The sequence below is a fragment of the Caretta caretta genome, chromosome 5 (assembly GCF_965140235.1).
Source record: "Caretta caretta isolate rCarCar2 chromosome 5, rCarCar1.hap1, whole genome shotgun sequence".
In the NCBI taxonomy this organism is placed as follows: domain Eukaryota; kingdom Metazoa; phylum Chordata; order Testudines; family Cheloniidae; genus Caretta; species Caretta caretta.
In genome coordinates, this window is record NC_134210.1 from 113,069,040 (window position 1) to 113,091,302 (window position 22,263).

General features: G+C 41.4%; 1 protein-coding gene across 8 annotated transcripts in view; it reads left to right on the top strand.

Moving 5' to 3' along the window:
* Positions 1-22,263, top strand: part of DENND4C (DENN domain containing 4C) — a 117,981-nt gene that overhangs the window by 77,541 nt on the left and 18,177 nt on the right. For 7 of the 8 annotated variants that reach the window (XM_048849614.2, XM_048849616.2, XM_075128821.1 and 4 more), the window contains 13 exons: positions 314-349; positions 497-627; positions 1,555-1,687; positions 2,190-2,396; positions 4,298-4,426; positions 5,375-5,519; positions 5,894-6,040; positions 8,690-8,815; positions 11,883-12,017; positions 13,562-14,722; positions 17,002-17,178; positions 18,804-18,913; positions 21,265-21,440. In XM_048849614.2, coding sequence (XP_048705571.2) covers positions 314-349; positions 497-627; positions 1,555-1,687; positions 2,190-2,396; positions 4,298-4,426; positions 5,375-5,519; positions 5,894-6,040; positions 8,690-8,815; positions 11,883-12,017; positions 13,562-14,722; positions 17,002-17,178; positions 18,804-18,913; positions 21,265-21,440 — 2,813 coding nt within the window. The remainder of the gene's footprint in view (positions 1-313; positions 350-496; positions 628-1,554; positions 1,688-2,189; positions 2,397-4,297; positions 4,427-5,374; positions 5,520-5,893; positions 6,041-8,689; positions 8,816-11,882; positions 12,018-13,561; positions 14,723-17,001; positions 17,179-18,803; positions 18,914-21,264; positions 21,441-22,263) is intronic. The other variant, XM_075128823.1, reaches the window with a different exon arrangement.

Here is a 22,263-nt window from a genome sequence, read left to right on the forward strand (position 1 = left end):
TTTCTTGGAGATAATATAACCCTAAACTAAATTAAAGGAAGCAAAGTTTCTTTTTCTAGAATTAGGATTGCTTATTTAGTTTGCTCACGTGACCAACCTGAAGCTTGTTGAGACAGCCTGCTCCTTTAGCTTTCAGTAAAAGGAAGGAGTATTTGTAATGGAGATTATTTGCATTCAAAGTAATATGACGGTGTAATTTGATCATCTTGGTGGCACAGTAGAGGAAACAACTTCAATGAAAATATGTATATGTAAAAATACTTAGTTTTTTGTTTTACAAGAAGCTCTAACTCTAACTTTTTCGTCTTTCTAGCTTTTTCCTGATAAAGGAACAGAAAAGGGAGAGAAGGTACATGTCTCCTTTATATTTGTTTTCAGGGGTTTCTGATTGCAAAGTAGAAGTGAAAATATAATGTGAGTGGGAGTGGAGTTTGAATATGTAGAAGAACTATTATTAATGTTGAACCTGGTGTTTTGTCCTGATACTAATTTGCAGGTTGATGTAGATTCTGCAGAAGATACACGGTTAATTGAGCTTGATGAGTCACAGAAGAGTGAACACACAGTGTTTATAATGCCACCAGAACCTCCCCCTGATGATGGACAGGCCCGAGCACCTAAGTACAGGTATATTGCAAATTAACAAAGGTGCTGAGGCTCTAGAAAACTGATGAGTCAAGTGAAGAGGGACTTATCACTTCAAACATGACCGCACATAGCTATTGCATCTTGCTTTAAGCCCTTACCTAAACTTGCAGTATTTTAGGTATAAAAAGGACACTGACAACTTGAATTCTGGTCAGTTTCTGCAATCTGATAGTAGTTTTTCGGTTTTTTTTCTTCTTTTAAATACCAGCTACTGATCACCACCTGGGAATCCTTATTTCTAATTACATTTCCCTATATATGTTCCATGTTTTCCTCCCCTGCTGGTGCTGTGTGCATATCACACCAACTGCAGTGGAGTATGCCTGTTTCAGTCAGGGTAGCTAGTGAAACTGCACAGGATCACTGAGCCCCTGCTGTGAATACACACCAGAGACTACTGGCAGGGGATCTGTCCCTGTGGATGCCCTGTGCTCTTTAACTGCATCCCACGGGTCCAAATGGTGGTAGAACCTGCCCCTTTCCTCCCACTGTGGCTATTCTGCCACCCCCAGTCCTGTGGAAGGATCTGTGGCAGGAGATGCCTAATTCTTCTGTCTTCCCTGCCCTGTGAAATGTTTGGAGGTTTCAGGGTTGCTCCTGCTTCCAGCTTCTCTCACCTGACTCTGCTAGCCACTTGTTGACTCACTGGTCTCCTGTCTCTGCTGGGCTCATGGATCAAAGGGGAGTCCTTCTGATGTCTTCTCCCTAACCTTCTCTCAACTGGAAGAGCCTTCCTGTCCTTCCACTCACTCCCATTTTGTGGGATCTTTACAAAACATTATTTGATCTCAGTGTGCTGAAGCCTTCAGCTTGCAGGTAGAAGGCCTTTGCACTAAGTATATAAGGTTGGAGCAGAACATTTGGAGATTTGGAAATTTAAATATGACACTTAACTTTTTTTTATAGCTATAAAAACTTCCCAAGACTAGATTTTGAGCTCTTCGACAGGCCACAGGAGCTCAAGCTTTCGTTCAACAGGCACCCAGCTGGAGGGAACATTTCAAATAGTCCAGCACTCATGGCAAAGAGGACAAAACAGGTTAGTTTTTAACTAGCACTGCCTTTATATAATATAGTGTGTGAGCATCAAAAACTACGTAGGTGTTGGGTAGAATTGTTAGTGTGGTGTTTAAATAATAGATATTGTAACTTTGAAAACAGATGTATGTGTAGAGGAACGAATCAAAATAAATATGAATTTAGAGGCAGTGCTTCCTGTACCTAAGGCTGTACTTCAGAGCCAGACATGTGTTGGTGTTTATGGTATAATACATGCTATAACAAAGAAGGTTGGAGCAGAATTGCAGTGGGATTAGTATGCATTCTCTTCTCCATGATTATCTTATGAAGAGCTCTACAGAAGGAAGACTCTGAGAAATACAGTTTAACGTTCATGTTTGCATGGTTTCCTCTAGGGTAATGAGCTGCAGCATCCCGTTTTAAAAAAGCTAGTATCTGTTTAAAAGAAATTTATCCTCCAAATTCAAGCTGTTCTATATTTTGTGTGTGTTTATATCCTTTTTGTTTTCTGCCTTTTACAGGAGATAAAAACAGCCCATAAATTAGCCAAAAAGTATTACACAAACCCACCACTGTGGGCTAAGTGCCTCTTCAGTCACTGTTATAGTCTATGGTTCATTTGTCTGCCAGCCTACATCAGAGTTTCCCATCCCAAAGTCAAAGCTCTGCAACAGGCATATGACATTCTTATTAAAATGAGGAAAACGGAAGTGGAACCACTAGATGAGGCAAGTACAAAGGGGGAAAAAAAAGCCCGCGCCTATTCAATGGGAATTCAGGTACAAGAACATGTTAATCATCAACTGTTAATGTTTCACTTCTAAGAATAAGTAAAGTTCAAGCTTGCTACCTACCTTACAACTTTTGTTTTTAAACCTTTTTTTTTTTTTTTTTTAATATAAAGGCATATTGAAATAACGTGCTGAAAGCTGCAGTTAGTTTGGGAAGCTGGAAATTAAAATCAATTTTCAACACTAGCATGCTAGCAAAGGCAGTTGTGCCATAAATTGGAGGGTGAGGGTTATCACCCCTCCTGAGATTATTGGTGCAGAAAGCATCAACCATCCACCTAGGATTCTGCCAGAGCGAGCCATCTTGAAAATAGCATCATATAGCTCTTGTAAATATGACTATATTTTCAGGTTGTAAATGTATTGGGAGCATCTGTTGCTGTCCAATGTAGAATTTATTCTACAGGGCAGTACTGGTTACAGTTGAGTGTGTGTTTGTTTTGTCCTCAAATGTCTATTTATGAAGTAACTTAAAACCAGGCTATTTCAAATAACAGTGGGCTGTTCTCACTAAAATGTACACTTTGAATGTTTTTAAATTTGCTGTTTGAAGTAAACTATGTAGAAAGTGTGACCAACATGTCAGACATGGCTGTAAAATAGACTAGTACTATTCTGGATGGCTCAGAGGTGAATATATTGAAAAAGTCCCTTGATCTAAAGCCTCTTATCTCCAGGCATATAGGAACTACTGATCTGAGTTGAATTTGAACTAGAAATTATTCTGTGACTGCTACTTGGCCTACTTGAAATGAGACTAATGGTCTCAGTACATTCCCAGTGGACAAGTATCCATTCACAAAAACCACTTCCACAGTTGCATTAACTAGTAACCTCATACTGTGCCTCATTAGAGAAACCCAGAGATTTAATGGGCATAGAGACGGTTTCTCTCCCTCCTGATCCAGGGTTGAGGCACCTTGGTAGGACAGTGTGGGGAAACTAGTACTGAGGTTGCCTGTGCTCTACTTGCTCTTTGGTGAGAGATTCACATACTATTTTTGCTCTTACCCTTACTCTCGCATCATATTTAACATAAATGTGGATTGATTTCACTGTTCAGAAAGGTTTCTGTGCAAAAACAATCATTGCTTTTTTGCTATTTTCTTGCTTTGTGTTTCAGTGTGAAATGAGATTGTTTCTCAACAGGCTGTAATTTACCATAAAATAACATTTTGAAAGTTATTTTCACTAATTTCTCTAAAACCACTAAATATGACCAGTTTTAGAATTCAGTGATTGATTTTTGGTAACAGTGGCTAGTATTCTGTAGCTTTGCACAGAAATAAGCGTTGTGCAAAGATAATTTTACTATCTCCTTTTAGTGAAGGGGCGACCCTTCAGGGCATGGATTGAATTTAATGGGGGTAGATATGTTTGTGACTTTGGGCATACAGATTCTCACACACCAAATTTTAAAAGGCACAAAAACAATAATTTATTGAAGTCTGAAGCCATGGTAAATTTAAAGGATGATGATGATACATATTTTTAAAATGTTTTACATTTTTGTGTTACTCACATCTGAAGCAGGATAATCCTTAACTTGAAAATAGCTTTCCCTATAATTTGTTCTCTTCCATCTGGGAATCAGATATGTATAATGGAGTAAATGTGAGTATCCTTAGCAGTGTTCCCTGACGCCATCATGACTGTCTTACTGATTAACTTGTGCTCCATCTCCTGGCCGTTGAGGATTCTATATTGAATAGTTGCTTTTGTGTGCCTTTTCTCTCTTGTGGACTTCAACACTTGTAAACTAGGTCATGTTTTGGTGCCTAATTCGCTTCAGAATGTTCCTTAAAATTGACCATATTATGGTTTCTCAATCTTATCAGGTGTGCTATAGAGTTGTAATGCAGCTCTGCGGACTTTGTGGTCATCCTGTTCAGGCTGTGAGAGTCCTATTTGAAATGAAAAATGCTGGAGTACAGCCAAATGCGATCACCTATGGTTATTACAACAAGGTAAGAGATCTCTTAATGAAGCTGGGGCAGGTAAGCAGTCACTTACTTGTCATTGTTGTCACTCTCATTGTCTTTGTCGTGTCTTCCTCAGATGCATTGTGGAGGCTGATAATCTTGAATGGTTTTCATGTCAATCTTCTTGCTTTGTTTATTGGCTGGCTACCTGATTGGGCTTGCTGGATACACAGACTTAAAATTTACTTATTTTCATGGCTCTGTGCTTATATCACTTTTTACATTTTTCTGTATGTATATATGTCTGAGAGTTCTCTGTCTGAGCTGGTTAACCAAATATGCTGTTGAAATTTAACTGCGGTCTCTTCCAATTTTTACCATACTTAAGTCTTGGAACAGGACCATAATTAGGGTATATGGCTGAGGATGGGGGATCGAAGAGGTGGTGAAGCTGGGAGTAGACACCTGGCAGTAACCTTTTCTCCTCTTACCCCCCTCCCCCTCCGCTCCCCCCAATACACAAATAGTCGGGTCAAATTGTACGTTGTAACTCTGTGGACACCAGTCTGCTGTCTCCTAATTCTGTGACACTTCAGGTAGAATTGCTGACCTCCTTTTTTGGTGAAGGGTGCAGTTGTGGATCTCTCAAAGTAGCAGAAGCTGAGCGGGAATGTCTCAGTGCAAGTAAACCACTCCAGCTGAAGTCCATGGGAGCAGAGGGCTTAGTGGGGCTCTTGTTGGTACTGCATTGTAAATAACAAATATGCATTCCATGGTCTATTTAAATCATGCTTTTCACAATCGAATGTTAGCCATTCAAGACTGGTGCTCTGTGTACAACCTTGAGACCAGGGGAGAAGGGCTTTTAAAAAAAATCCAGTTTTAAAATGTTTGCATTTCACATCTTAAAAGAGAGCAGTTTTTCTGTAGAGGGTGAGAGAGGGAAAGCTTACTGACTAAGCAGTTACTACCATAATGCCTTTGATTTTGCAGGCAGTTTTGGAGAGTCATTGGCCTAGCAGTAACCGCAGTGGTATCTTTCTGTGGACGAAGGTACAGAATGTGGTCCGTGGTGTAGCACAATTTCGGCAATGCCTAAAAAAAGCAACAAGGAGCTCACAGGTGTCTGTGATATCAGGTAATGTATAAATAGTGACTGAAATAGGCTCTCTTCTGCTGAACTAGGGTAGGATGTGCATGCTAACGACTGCTGCAAGTGTGATATATTGTGTGTGTGTGTGTGTGTGTGTGTGTGTGTGTTCTAAATGCTTCCAAGTCAGGAATGTTTTTCTCAAGTGCAGAAAAATGACTGCTGCCAAGTTCATGCTCAGTGGTATGAGGGGATGTCTCGCACTGAGAACTAAATTGCTTTGATCTCTTACTCTATAGCTTAATTATATTTATGGAACTGTAAGTATCTGTGTGAGCTGGAAAGGTTTGATTGACTTTATTTAAAGTTTGACAAGTTTTCAAACCTTTTCTTTACTAACTGGCTCTTGTTCATATCTCTAGCTCCTCGGAATGCCACGGGTGGAAGTGATGGGGACACGGTGAGCCATGGTAGCGTGGATAGCTCTAATGATGCTAACAGTGGGGAGCACACACTCTTCGTCAGAGACTTAGTCAGGCTTGATTCCATTGATAATCACTATAGCACAGGTACTAGAGTCTGCTGGGTTTCACTACTAACAGTTCCACCGACAGCAAACTTCTCTGTCCTCTCCTGCTGATTCTTTTCCCCTTAAACACTTTCCCCCTCTTCCTGAGGTTGTGCGATATGAATGGCTGAATATACTTGTAGAAAAGGAAATATACAGTAGTTGCAGGATATTCCTCTTTATTGCACATTGGTACTCCATGCTCAATGTAGAGTAAACCATGGCAGAATGACTAACTCTTTAAACTTATTTTTTGTACTTGTATTGCTGGTGAAGCAGTCACATGGTCCATATTTTAATTTTGTGACAGTTTTTTTTTTTAAGAGAAATCTCCAAGCCTTTAATTATGAGCATTAGCAATTCTTGCTGGCAATTACTCATGCACACTAATGATAAAATCTACTGGACTAAAATAAACTTTGTGTGTAAACTCTCATTTGTGTTTACAAGTGAGGGTGAAAAAGTTGCTCAGACATAACTGGAGACCATTGTTTTCAAATCTCTCTTTAATATTAATTGAGGGTAATTAAAATTCCAGAATCTGGTATGTATGTTTGATCACTGTAGTGCATACTTTTCAAATTACCCTTTGCAAACTGCTACCATGGTTTGCAGAACTTCAGAATTAAAATTGTAAATTATCTGAACTTTATCATACATATAATCTTTGGGAGAGTGCTTGAGACTGGAAATACTTTTGAAAAGCCAGAGAGAAGCTCTGCACTTAATATGGTGTGTACTCTAACAGACAAATTAGGATGAAATAATTCACCCCCAGAAAATTACCTGAGGTGACAGGTTACAGTTCTTCCTTACTGTAAATCTGATTATACCCCAGACCATACATTCAACTAAACCTCCTATATATTCGTGCATCACAGGACCTATTGTGCATATGGTTGTCGCATACCCTTTTTCATTTATTAATATCTTGAATCTTCCTTTAAAGAGAACTTGAGACTGATTCCTGAGCTGTACCTGATGTACTTGTCTAGATGACTGAATTTTCCTTCTCTCTGCTCTTTGTTACTCTGCTTCTTGCTCTGCGCTCTCTTGGTGCTGCATTTGTCCTTGACTGTCATGGTGTGGGGTGCAGACTTGTATGGTGTGAAGCCTTGGATGCACATGTGCATTAATTCTTCCTTTTGAGTGTTACTGCTGCAGGTAAATTTCCCATTTATTGATAGGATATTTTCACTTATGTGCAAGGAGGGTGTGGGGGGAGATTTCTACATGGCTAAAGTGGTGATAGAAGAAAATAAAGATCAAAGGATGTCTAACGTTCTTACTTATCAAGTTGCTTGTAGAATAGATGCAAAACATACATTCATTGTTAGTGACTTAGGCTTTTTAACTCTTATCAATGCTATTCTCCATGTATGTTCTATGGAGATAACATGATAGGTATAGTCTTATATCAGGCATTCAGAGCAAGTTTGTTGTTCAGCTTTGTAACTAAGGAGCCGTACGAAATTTCTTTGGTACTTGAGGGTAATTTGCATTGTACCTCTGTGTTTTGAAACAAGCTCATGTATCCAAAGACTTGCTAATAAGCAGGTTTAGGAAATAGATCTCAACATGCTGTATGTTATGCTATGGAATGAGTCCCATCTGTTCTCCGTTAACACTATTTCCATCATAAAAGTTCCTTTTTGGGTGCAAAAAGAGCACAGATGTTATGATAGCTGAGTTTTGGGTTTCTGTAAAGTTGACGAGCTGTCTAGGCTGAACACTTTATAGTAACAAGGTGGGTGAGGTAATATCTTTTTTTTTTTTTTTTATTGGACCAACTTTTGTTAGTGAGAGAGACCAGCTTTCGAGGTCTTTTCTTCAGATCTTTTCTTCAGGCCTGGAAAAGGTGCTGAGTATGTCAAGCTAAACACAAGATCAGACACAGAGTTTAGCATAGGTAGTTAGCATATATATTATAAGGGACCATTCAAGGTGGAGTGGCCCATTAACATGCCTGTAGTCTAGAACAGAAAGTGGGTAGTGGGTTACAGGTTGTTGTAATAAGCCCTACATCCAGTGTCTTTCAGTGACCATGGTTTTTAGTGTCTAGCAAAGTTACAAATTTAAGCTCCCAGGCTCGTCTTTTGAAAGTGTTGTGCAGATTTCCTTTGAGGGTTAGGACTGATGGCTTTGTGAAAAGTGTGCACGCCCAGGTGATATACTGTGTGTTGTCATTTTTCTGAGAGTTCATTCCAGAGCAGAGTGATTGTCTGGTTTCTGTGGCGTTTGGTTCTGGTTCATGCAGTGTATAAAATTTCAGTCATCCCTCGAGAACCTGCCTTTCAAATGAGCTACCATAGCATACTGGTGGGGATGCACTTAGCAAATTCTGTAGTGTACAAGTCATATTGAGAGTGTACTATACTGTAGTATATTGTAGCAAATAGACTATTAAACCTAAAATAGGCTTTTTCATTCCTGTCTTTGCTATTGTTTTCTGCTTTTACCATTACCAGTTCAATACTGTGTGTGTGTTTTGTGTGCTAGGCATTGGTGATCTCCTGACTCAATTTCTTTTTTAGCAAAAACTAGATGTAGCACAAACAAGTTGCACTTAAATATGTTAATAACATGCAACAGAATTTCTCAGTTTAAAACAGAAAACTGTTAGACTACTTGCTTGTATTCTTTTCAACAGGGGGTCAATCAGACCAAGGCTATGGATCCAAGGATGAACTCATAAGGGATGATGGAGATAATCTTCTTGCAGCTGAGACACTAGCAGAAAAAGCTTCTTCTTGTAAAATGGAAGACCTAACAGGAGGTCAAGTATTTAGATATACATTGATAGGGGTTTCTTTTAAATTTGTCCAATCCATTTAAAACATTCACAAAATTACAGTCACCACATGATTGTCTTTTATTATTCTTTCTTGTTTAATTGATCCCTTGGATAGGAAATAAAGTATAGCTATATCATATCTGAGTTGCTGGCTTGAATCCAATCCGTGTCAGTAATGACCACAAACAACCATTTGTTAATTAACTCTTCTGTGGCCTAAGTCCAGTTCCTAAATCACATTTGGCACTCTCTTCTGCAGAGAAGCAAAGCACAGCATGGGTGTGGATATGATTCCTCTGGTTTCACCCTGTGTCAGGGCTCATAGTTAAGGCTACGTTTATGTCATGGAGGTCATGATATCTGTTTGAGCCCCAGGGGCTCTCAGGACTCTGGAGCTGACAGCCAGTGGGACCCTGGCAGGGTTTCAGCGAAAGGAGACAGCAGCGACAAGAGATAGGGGTCCTGAAAAGTTCCAGCAACAGGTGACAGATTCCTGAGGGGGCCCTCCTCAGGGTTCCAGCGACAGGCGACAGCCTCGCATGGCGAGAGGGGGACGCCTCAGGCGAGCGGCTTGGGTGTCTCATTTTCTCTTTGGGAAATATGGTCACCCTGCAGCTCCCAGCTGCCATGGGCTGAGGGGGAACCCCAAAGCTCCCAGCCACCATGGTGGTGGGGGAAACCATGGAGCCGCAGCAGCAAAAGTCACAGACAGGTCACGGCTTCCGTGAATTTTTGTTTATTGCCCATGACCTGTCCATGACCTTTACTAAAAATAACCATGACAGAATCTTAGCCTTACTCATAGTCATAGAATTTAAGGCCAGAAGGATTCCCAAATCGTCTAGTCTAACCTCTTGTATATCCCAGCCTACCAATACCGCTCAGTACCTCTGTACTAAACCCAACAACTGAAATGAGACTGAAATATTATCATAGACTAGAATCATAGACTGTCAGGGTTGGAAGGGACCTCAGGAGGTCATCTAGTCCAACCCCCCGCTCAAAGCGGGACCAATCCCCAATTTTTGCCTCAGATCCCTAAATGGCCCCTGCAAGGATTGAACTCACAACTGTGGGTTTAGCAGGCCAATGCTCAAACCACTGAGCTATCCCTCCCCCAGGAGTCTTACCCATTGATATACCTCCAATAATAGTTAAGTTTGTGCTGTCATTGTCATGTTACTCTGCTTTGTGAGCAGAGAACATCAGGATTATCAATCTGACAGTTCCCACCAGCACTAAATTCATTTTAAAAAGAAATATATTTAAAGCTGCCATATTCGATAAAATGGAGATGCCATGGCAGAATGTGTGTGACTTGACCAAGGCTCCATTGTTCTTTATAAAGCTTCTAGACCATTCACGTTGGTATATAAGTGCTTATCAGTGTTGATGGATATACTTAGGGCATGTCTACACTACAAACTTAAGTTGATCTATGTTAGGTCAATTTACAGCCACTGCAGTGGTTCGTGTCCGCACTGCCCTTCTGTTGGTGGTACACATCCTCAGCAGGAGTGCTTCCACTGACTTAAGAGGGGCAGTGTGGAGGGCTGAGAGCCTGGGCTCTCAGCTACATGCCCACCAGGAGCCCGGCTGCCTTCCTCCCCTCTGGCTCTCTGCTGGGAGCCCGGGTGGCAGCTGAGCTCTAGCTAGAGCCCCTGACCTGCTCTGGGGTGACGGCCCCATCTGTAAGCCCAGGTTCCTTGTCAATTTCATGGTTCCAGCCAATGTAGGTAGCCCGCAGTGTATCGTCCTGATTACACCAACATAAGTCCTATGCCTCCCATGGAGGTGGAGTTATGATGTCGGTGTAGGAGGGCACTTACATTGGTAGGAGCAAGGCTGTAGTGTAGACACTGACATAATAAGGTCAACATGAGCTGTCTTACATCAACCTAACTCTGTAGTGTAGACCAGGCCTTGATATCTAGCATGATAACCTTCTACATTATTCTGTGTAAGACTAGAATCGATAGCCCACTTCTTAAAACTAATATTGCCTTTCATCTTCAAAGTTGCTTTATAAACATTAATCCTCACAACACCCAAGGCAAGTAGTTGTTCCCTAAATACTGAAGCTAAATGATTTGCTCATGATGTGGTCCCCTGGATTGGTCAATGGAGTAGAATTTAAGAGACCTGGGTTCTAGTCCCATTTCTGTCATTGACCTGCTTTGTGACCTTGGAGAACTCAGTTTTCTGTCTTGTCTACTTAGATTTTAAGCTCTTCACTGCAGTGTCTGCCTCTTACTATGCGTTTGTAAAGGTGTAGCACAATGGGGCCCTAATTTCAGCTGCGGTCTCTGATGCTACAATAGTACAAATTAGTCGTAGTAGTACTAACATGGATGGAATCTGAGTTAGTGAGCTCTAGAATCTTTATACTAGCTCCCTGTCCTGTGCTTAGCCATGCTTTGCATGGAAGCCTACCATATAGGTCCAAGGTAACTTGATGTCACACTTAGGTATTGCAGTTGTCTTTCAGTGTCAGAGTGCCTCAGAACAATGGCTGATGTTGTCTATGCTAAGAATGATACCAAGGCACAATACAAGTGAAGAACCTAATTGTCTCTTGGTTTTATGGGTCCTTTTCTTAGTTTTCTGTAGACTGTAGTTTGAAGAACCATCTATTTTTTTCTTTTTGAACATATTAAACTGTAGTTATAGGCATAATTTGTGTGCACCTGCTCTTGACTTGTGAAGCAATTATTGCTGTTCACAATAATATAATCACTTATACAAAATCCATATATGAAGGTCTGAGAACGTTTGTTCCCTCTTTTGCTGTATGCCGCCTGCAATACTTCATCCACACAGTGCAGCTGGTGAGAGAAAAGCTGTTCTTATAGAGGCAAATCCTGCAGACTGTGGAATGTATTGAATTAATTGCAAGAAATGCTCAGTGCCTAGAAGGATTGGCATCTGTGGGCACTGTACTAAGAAGAAAACAGCTTGTACATTTTGTCTAAAATGTATCTTCCAAAACAATGCAGATCAACTTATTTGTTTAGACAGCATAATTAAAGATGGGTTTTTCTTACTCTAGAGGTTGGTGGTACTGGTGAAAAGCATCAGCAGAGTGCAGAACCTCATAGTTCAGCAGAACCACCTGTGTGGGGAAGCAGTATTGTGAAAGTTCCATCTGGCATTTTTGATAGCACTGGCAGGAAAAACAGCAGTGGTGAGTTACTGAGTATATTGTTTAACACAACTGTTATCAACAAAATTTGCAACTGCCTCTGGCTTCTTGTTGTTTGTTTAACTTGGATGTTTGGTAAATGGAATCTTGAACTGACAATATGGTCCCAGGGACAGGACAGTGTAGAGGGGAGTCAGGAGACTTGGGCTGTATTCCTTGCTCTGTCACTGACTTGCTGTGTGTCCTTGGGTAAGTCATTTCACCCCTCTGCTCCTCTGTTTTGTATCTGTAAAATGGCAATATTTGCCTTCTCCTGTAAAGCAGTTTGAGATCTATGGATGGAAAACGCTATGTAAGAGGCAGTATCGTTGTTGTTACTATTGCTAATTGTTGGTGAATGGTCTTTTGTCCCAACAAGTGGAATTACCAATTACTAGAAGACACCGTTTTAACTTTAACGTTACTATCTGGGATTTTCAGAGATGTAGCACGTGTGTCACCTTACTGTGAAGACCCATGGAGTGGACATTCTCTGTCCTGTGATAGGAATACAGCTTACTACCTGCTCCCCAGCCTTGGTGGCAGGGACAGCTGCAAGAGTCCCAGAGTGCTAGGTCAGCATGTAATTGGTGTGGGAAGATTGACTCAGGCGGTGGTAAAGCACCTCATAGACTTGCTGCACACGACAGCTAAGGGAACTGACAGCTGTTAAAGGAACAGACAGAATCAGTGTGAGATTGAGACACATACAGAGCTAAGCACCTAATGGAATCCCATTGAAGTAGAGTCCTATACCCACTAAGCAGTTGTTACTGCCATTAAGTTTCATTAGGCTTACATTAATTGCCTGGGTAATCCTGACTGAAGTGAAGTGTACTGTAATATTCAGAGGTTTGGTGCTGTCAGTACAAAGGCAACTTTAGGCATAAGCTAAGAAGGAGGCTATTAAAGAAGGAATCTGGAGTAGCACTAGGACTACCATGGTGAGTTCATGACAGATCAATCCTGAATTGCCCTTCTCCAGTTATGGTGGTCCTTTCTCCAAAAGCATGTATCTGTGTTCTTGACCTATGCAGTAGATGTCTTGGGGACTTAAAGACTCCACAGAATTATTTGTCCTGCGTGCTTCAGTGTTGTCTTAGAAGCAGCGCCACAGCCGATGCAGATAAACTCCACTCTTCTGAGAGCTAAAAACACTGGCAATAAACCGAGCATAGAGAGGGTGGAGTCCACCCTTTTTGGGAAAAGAAATGATGCAAAGGGAAGCAGGTGGGCCACTGAGCTTGGTGGAAAGAGGGAGTGACAAATGTCCATCTTCGCTTGGGTGCTGCAGCCTGCTCATGCAGGCTAATAGTATGCATCAGTAACTAAAGCGCTAACTTTAACTTTAATCTTTCCACACTTAATTTGTGACTCAGTGGTACTTTTTAGAATTGCTCTAAAGTATATTTACCGCTTTCTTATTAGGAAACTTGTAAAATTTTTAAATAACTCAGACCATATGACCTTTATTTAAATTATTTCCTTAGCAGTATATGTTGGGGGGAAACAAGGTATTACATTAATGCCATGTGCTTTCTTTTTAGGAACTGCATCTAGCCCACTCTTTATAACTCAGGATCCAGTTGAAGATTCAGTCTTTAATGATGCTTCTCCCAAGAAAACAGGTGAAAAAGGGCAGAAGAGACAAAAGCTCTTTTCAGAGAGGAGCTGCAGTTTTAGCACTGAAAGCAGAGCAGGTATGCTGCTGAAGAAAGGCAGTTTGGACTTGAGCTCTAGTGAAATAGCGATAATGATGGGAGCAGATGCCAAGATCCTCACAGCAGCTTTATCCGGGGCCAAAACTTCACCCCCTCACACTAGTAAATCCAGTAGCTTTGGCAGTATGGGTGACCAGCAGGTCTCTGGGCGGAGTGGCACCAGGACTCATGTGAGCGAAGGTGCTGAGGAACTAGAGCATAAGTCGTCTTCAGTGCTGGAGGAGCCTGAGGAAGGGCAAGAGCACCTTGAGAATGGAGGTGAGGACAGTGCAGCCAAAGCAGAGAACATTCACGCCAAACTTCTGGATGGTGATCAGCCCCCAAACCAGAAAACAGATGCCAGAGATGCAGTGACTAAAAGGAATAGCTTCTATGGAGTGATTAAGCCTGTTGAAAGGGAAGATGTTGAAGTGGGCTTGGACCCTTTATCTTTGCTGGCTACTGAGAGTATAGAACCAAAACCCCCAGAGCCTGAAGAAAAGATTGTGTCACCAGTTGTAGCACGTAATCTGGCAGATGAAATCGAAAGCTATATGAATCTAAAGAGCCCCCTGGGTAGCAAGTCTTCCAGCATGGAGCTCCACAAGCAAGAGAACGGAGAGGCAACAGCCTCTAGTACACTTGATCGCTCCCTAGAGAGGAGATCAAGCCTACCTACAGATTCTGTCCCACCAGCCCCAGAGAAGAGTGAAAATCGGAAAAGTCCTTTAGTTTCCAGGTCTAAAACCTTTACAGGGCGACCAAAGCAACAAACCCATTCACGAGTCCAAAAGGAGAGGCCTTCATCATTATCGGTGTTGGGTCGCTCTTCACAGCATGGCTCACTGGGGTCTGTGGTAACAAGTTTATCCAATCTGAAGCTGGACAATATACTCTCTGGACCGAAAATAGATGTTCTGAAGTCTGGAGTGAAACAAGCAGTTAATGTAGCCAATAGGATGTGGGGTGCTGTAACCTCACAATATAACTACTCGGATGATGAGGCAAGTAGATTTTAGTTTGATACTTCCTGTGCAGAAGGGGGCATTGCTATTCAAGATATTTGACTATTTAAGGTGCCTTATTTTTCATAATCTGTTTGTTCAATTTTTATTTTTTGTTGAGTCAAGCATAATTTTTTGGCTTTTTTTTAAGTGTTCTTATAGCACTAGAGTTGAAAACTATGGCCTGTCATCCTCAGCAATTGTTTTATTTAAGAAACTGTGAGCAAAAATCACTTTAAAGTGGTCATCATTTATCAAAATACTGCATGAAACCAGATCAAGACTTATTACATTATTATATGACACTATATGTGATTTTTTTTCCCCACAGGCTTTTGTAGTGAAGATAAATTGAATTCCAGAGTTTAAAGAAGCTAAATTGGTGGTAGATTGGGGATTTAAAAACAGAAAGTTGGTAGAGGACATCCAGGCAGTATGATTAAACAGCATCCTTCAGGAAATTGGAGACGACAAATTAGGAGAATGGGGAGAGGGGAGGGGACTAAACTGATTCAAGGGGGGGCACTAGAACTTGATCCAAAGGGGGGGGCATGATTTTTTTAATCTATTCTCTCTCCTTCCCCTACCTCCCAATGCACGTTATGTCCTTATATCTGTAAATTAAATATATTCCCCTCTTGAAAAGACTCTTGATCCAATTTGCCTCTCTAGCTGCTGTCTCTCTCTTTCTCCTAAGTTTTCTCTCCAAATTCCTGGAGCATATTATTTACTCATGCTGCCTGGATTCCCTCTCTTCCAGTTTTCTAATCCCCACCAACCTGGCTTCTGTTCTTTCCACTCTGCTTGAAACTGCCCTAACCAAGGTCACTATTAATGTCCTTTTAACTAAATCCAAAATGCACAGCTTTTTCCTTAGGCCGGCTCTACGCTGGGAGTGCGGGGGATCTATCTAAGTTACGCAACTTAAGCTACGTGAATAACACAGCTGAAGTGGACGTACTTAGATCTACTCACTGTGGTGAGTCAACAGCTGACGCTCCCCTGTCGACTCCGCCCGCACCTCTCGCTCTGGTGGAGTACCAGAGTCGAGAGGAGAGCGCTAGGCGGTTGATTTATCGCATCTAGACTACACACAATAAATTGACCCCCACTGGATTGATTACTGCCCATCGATCCTGCAGATAATGTAGACAAGCCCTTAGTCGTCTTGATCTGTCTGATGCCTATGAAAATTATCACTTACTCCTTTTCTTTCCTTCCTCACTTGGCTTCCATGACTGGGATTTCCTGGCTGTCTTTCTACCTTGCTGATTTTTTCCTTCAGTATTTGCTTCATCATTTCATCTCCCATCCTATTTTGGCATCCCTCAGGCGTTCTGCTCAGTCCCCATCTCTCTTTGTATCTCAGCAACCTCCCCTGTGCCGAGAATTCTGCACTATCAAGTCTTGCATCTTAAATAGCTGCCTCTCTGTCCTGTCCGTCTGCGATGTCACATACAAACTCTGGCTGTTCAAACCTGAGTTTCTTATTCTTTCTTTCTCATCCTTGTCCTTTGTCACCCTTCTCTGCTGTTTAACAACTACACTGTTCCCCTTGTCTCTCAGGATCCCACAACTTCTAGGTCATCTTTCTGACTCTTCCCTATATCCAATATCCAAAACTGTAACTTGCTTTTTTTGGTCTTTCTGCCATTCTCCTCTGTCCCTTTCCAGTCTATCCAAAATGCAATTGCTCAAATAATCATCTTCTCCTGCCATTTTAACTGTTGTCACTCCACTCTTTAGATCCCCTTTTATTTCCTTTTACCAGAAACTCAGTTTGTCCTCACTTCCAAGGCCCTACAAACTCTTGCCCTCACCTATGTCTGTGCTCTCCTTTACTTCAACTACCATTCCTTTCTTTTTATCCTGCTTTTGCTCTTGGTACTCCCCATTTGTTGTCTCCCCACCTTGGACTTTGCACCTGTTTTTCTCCCTGATCCCTGCACCTGGAAACAATCAATGTTCTGTTTTGTCAAGAATATTCTCATCCTTCAAATCCTTTCTTAAAACTCTCTTCTGTCCGCTCTCTTTACCACCAGTAGTCTGCAGTGTGCTTTCTTCCATGAACGCTTGGCCAATGTGTTTTCTTGCCTGTATGACTTGACTCAGTTGTACTGTGTGGTCAGGGGATGAGACTTAATCTGTTTTGTAAAGAGTGTAAACCTATAGTGCTGCATGAATTACTTTTAATAATGACTAAATGGCAAAGAAATACAGTACATGTAGTTCTGGAAATATTGGAAAAAAATGTTAAGTTCCTTCTTTTTGAATTAAAGGAAGAAACCCATCGACCAGACTTCACCTTTCCTGCTGGTTTTGAAGATCGTATTTTAGGAGACAGTCTGTTACCAAAACCAGGAATCCCTGGGTTGGTAACCAGTGAACTCACACAAAGCACTACCAGTCTTGGCAGCAGCAACAGCAGCGGAGATGTAGGAAAACAGCACTACACAACAGGTTTGAATTTTTCCTTCCTAATTCACTATTTTTGGAACATAATGAAAAGGAGAAGCTGTTGTTCATCAGTACAAGAGTGAAATGGCTCAATGCAATGGGATCAGTAGCACTATCAAACGAGAATTTATCTGCAAATGTGAGTTGATGCATTTTGGAAAGACAAATAGCCTTTTCTTGTAGGTACGACATAGTGAATACATCTCTTTGTTATGTAGAACGAAATATGTTCATAGTGCTTTGTACAAGATGGTCAGCTATAACAGGATTTCCTGAGTCTGGAGAGCCAGGAAGATATTACATCTTTTCTTTTTTGTCTAATTCTTATAGCTATGCTAAACCTACTTATTCATGTAAAATCAGCTTTCTATACATGAGTACGCCCAGAATATTAATATTAAAAAATGAGCAGCCAGATTTTCCAAAGAGCTCTCATTTAGCCATCTAAATGATGTGGCCAGATCTTCAAAAGTGCTCAGCACCATTTTGAATAATAGGAGCTGCTGGGTGCTGAGTTGTTGTGAAGATCTGAAGTGGTTACTGGGTATATCTAAGTATGTACATTGTTTGGTGTCTTATTCTCAATTCTAAAACTGAATGAACCTTAATATCCTCAGTGACTAGGATTACAAACCACTCTGGCCCAGGACAGGAAGGGGCTAATGGTCTGTCCTGGATATTGGGCCTTAAATTAGCCCCATCCTACAACATCTACAAGAAATGTTAAGTCTAGAGGGAGGGCCTTCCACGTATTGCTCATCAGAAGGGAATATTATATAAGGGAGAAGAGTCAGGTTTGGAGAGCAGCTGCCCTAACCAGGGGAACGCACATGCCTAGAGGGAGATGGGTTGCAGACCTAAGGATTGCAGCCTGCAGATGAGGGAATTCCTTGGAAAGGAAAGGCTCCGTCAAGACTGCCCGCTGTGAGTGGCAGAAGTTGACCGGGACTCTGAACAAATGGGACTAATGGGGTTTTCCTCTCTGGAACTGATCCCAGCCTATATTCCACTTGGGCAGCAGGATTTTGAGGGTTTTGCTAGGGTAGTTTTCTTTATTCACCCCCCCCCCCCCCAAAAAAAGTTGACTCCACCCCCAACCCTTAATATCACCCACAGGCTTATCCTAGTTTTTGGCTCAGCCATGGCCAGTGAGCACCTGATGTGACACTTGCACCCCTAGCTTTGTGTTTCTTCTCATTGGTTTCATTTTCTTGTTCTTTGTGTGGGTATATCAATATTCAAGAGATATAGGCATTATACAATAAAAAATACATGGACAATTCATTTTGCTCTTCAGTTTCCTTTCTCTTTGGTTAAATCTGTTAGACGTATCATTCCTATCACTTTTACTTTTCCCCAGTTTTCTTGTGCCAATATATATATTATATAATATATTTATTAATGATGCACAAATACTACTTGGAAATGCTGATGGCAAATACGGACTCTATTGTAATGTTTACATAACAATATTACTGCTATAAACTTACTCATACAGAACCTTGGAATGAATTCTTCTGTAGTGTTGGCAATGTCACTTTTTTTTCCCCTGTGTTTGTGAAACTTTCCATTTGAAGAAAAATAAACTTCACTTACTTTGGATAAAGAATCTAACTACTCCTTTACAGGTGAGGTTTCATTCCCGAGAAGTATGAAAGGTCTGGACTCTGAGAAGTCAGAACATGGATCCTCCCACAATACTAGTTTGTCCAGCATCTTCCAGAACTGTGCAATGGAGGTAAAATGATGTCTCAGTTTTGATTTAAAAAAATATTTTGGTATGAAGAAACACACTCAATACACGGGCTGCTTATATTCTCATGATCCAAAATGCCCTTTCATTCTGTTAACTTCATTAGGAGGAGTGCAACACCTTTCAGCGTCAAATCCTACAATAATTTAAATACAAATGAATTTAAATAAACAAAGGGGAGGAACAACTAAGTTCCCTCAGAATCATTCTTCTTTGATAACTACTCCTTGTTAAGGCCATGTCTACACTTACACTGCTGTGATAGATGCAGCGGGGGTCGATTTAGCAGGTCTGGTGAAGGCACGCTAAATGGACAGCAGAGTGCTCTCCGGTTGATGACTCCAGTTCTCCATGGAAACGAGAAGAGTAAGGTAAGTCGAAGGGAGAGTGTTTCCTGTTGATGCAGCACGGTGTAGACACCACGGTAAGTCAACCTATGCTGTGTTGACTCCAGTTACGTTATTCACGTAGCTGGAGTAACGTAACTTAGGTCAACTTACTGAGGTAGTGTAGACAAGGCCTAATGGGAAACTGAATTAGTGTGCTGCCTTCAGCATCTCCCATCGCTGCCTATTGGTGCATTTTTACCTTTTGTTTGATGTCTACATGACTAACACAAACAGCTTTGCCTCATGATAGCAGTTCCTGCAACTCTTTCAGTTCAGATATCTAGGACCCAAACAGTCTCTCTTTTAAACAGTATCGGGGGTAGCCGTGTTAGTCTGTATCCACAAAAACAACAAGGAGTCCGGTGGCACCTTATAGACTAACAGATTTATTCGGGCATAAGCTTTTGTGGGTAAAAAACCCACTTCTTCACATGGTGCCACCAGACTCCTTGTTCTTTTAAACAGCTGTTAGATCTCCTGGAGCAGGGGTGGCCAACCTGCACCTGAGAAGGAACCAGAATTTACCAATGTGCATTGCCAAAGAGCCACAGTAACACATCAGCAGCCCCCTCCCGCCCCCAGTGTCTCCCACCCGCCAGCAGCACCACCGTTCAGCACCTAATCCTCTATCCCTGCGCCTCCCACCTGCCGCGATCAGTTGTTTGTGGTGTGCAGGAGGCTGGAGGGGGTCGGGGGAGGAAGAGCAAGGGTGCAGCAGACTCAGGGGAAGGGGCGGGGGCCTTGGGGGAAGGAGTGGAGTGGGGCCGGGGCCTGGGACAGAGCCAGGGATTGAGCAATGAGACCCTGTAGCACATTGGAAAGTTGGCGCCTGTAGCTCCAGCCCCAGAGCTATGCAAGGAGCCGCATATTAACCTCTGAAGAGCCACATGTGGCTCCGGAGCCACAGGTTGGCCACCCCTGTCTTGGAGGATTGAGGAGCCTAACTGTTGCACTACATAGTGAGATGAAAAGTAAAGGATAGTAAAAGAAAATCCTTACTACAGACTTTGAAGTGCAACCCATTGTGTTCAAAGAATGAAACTCCAAGAAAATGGGAGTCCTAGAAAATAGACTTGAAAAGACTTGAGGTCATATAGTCCATCCCCCCTGACAGTGCAAAATTATTTCCCTACACCGTGTTCTCTTCCAGTACTTGGTGTGGTCCAGTTTTAAAAGAATCAAGTCCTGGAACTTCCACCAGTGAAAACTTGCTTCAACCAACCAAGGAAAAAACAGCAAAACATATCTCCGTCTCACATTACTATCTGAATGTATCCCACATCATCCCTGATCACAGCTAGAACTACAAAACTTAACATTGGCATCAAGCTATGTTTCAACATCATTTACCAACTCCATGTGTGGAATTTGTTTTATGTATAATTCTACAGTATTGTATCTCGTTATAGACGAGGTAAAAGGAGTAAGTATGTGCATCTGAACTCCTTCCTGCCTTGTGATAGAGATTGAGAAAAGCTGCAGATTTCATCAGTGTTCCTCCACACATCCATGTTTTCAATGTGTGAAGCTTTTACAAAGTGTCCTTATTTGTAAAGACCTAGTAAAAACAGAAATGTACAGACTTATAATAAACACTTTAGAGGCATTTTGTCAGTGTTAATGTTTCTATGCTTCATGTTCGTTGAATGTGTCAAAGTGGCATGTAATTGCTGAATAAGAGCTGTTCTTATTTATTTAGCACTTACATAGTGCTTTTAATAGATCTCAAATCACATGACAAAATGGATGAATGTTGTTCCCATTTTATAGATAGACCGCAATCCACAAAAAGGCTAACCAAGTGGCCTTTAGCATAGCGAGTAAGTGGCAGGGCTGAGAGTAGAACCCAGATCTTCAGACTCTCCTCTTCCCATATCTGCTGGGCCACTGTGTGCGCTACACCTATAAAACTGTTTAAAAAAGGCTAATAATCATTCTCTGTTGTAGGTCTTGATGTCAAGCTGTTCTCAGTGCAGAGTTTGCGGTGCATTGGTTTATGATGAAGAAATTATGGCTGGATGGGCTGCAGATGACTCTAACTTGAACACCACATGTCCATTTTGTAAAAGTACCTTCTTACCTCTTCTTAATGTGGAATTTAAAGACTTGCGTGGATGTGCGAGGTTAGTAGGTTTGCCAAGAGCTTTACCTTTCCCACTTTACACAACTTCAAAATGTATGCTGTGTGATAAAATTATTCATATTCAGATGTCAAGGCCCTTTAGGGGAGGGAACAAAACAAAGACACTTATTACCATATACAGCTGGGGCAAGTCACTAGCAGTTTCCCTGTTTGTACAATCATGATTGGGATAAAGCATACTAAAAATATCGTAAGCCATTGAAGATTATAGTAACTGCAGCTAGAAAGGACTGAACTCTCAGGTTCGTCATTTACACTTGCCAAACATCTCATTTTCTTGAGTGTGTGTCCCATAACTGTTACCATTTGGAAGGCAGAACATCTGTCTGTTTTTTGTTTTGTTTTTCTTAAATCAAGGCTAATGTATGTACAGCTTTTAAAACTAGCTTTTCAAAAAGGCTTTATATATGGAACACTTTGTAAACTTCATCAAGCAAGGTTTTTCCCTCCAAGACTGGTTTAGCAAGAGTCACGTTATTGCAGGATATCAATTTTAAATTGGGCTAATTAACAGGACTATGAGACCCATAGCCCAGAGTGCCTTTTTATGTACAGCCTTTCCAACAGCTTTGTATTCTGCCGCATTGAACTGAATGGTGAAGACAGATGACAAAAATCTCACAATCTGAACATAATTTTAAAATGATCTCACACAGCACATGTCATTAGTGGTATGAACTAGCTATAAGCTACCCATTCCTTATGACTTAAATAAGCCTGGGAAAGCCAAAGTATCTATAAAGCTTATGCATAGAAGATCACTAGGAAAACAAGATCATGTTTATGTTGCATCCTTAATTATA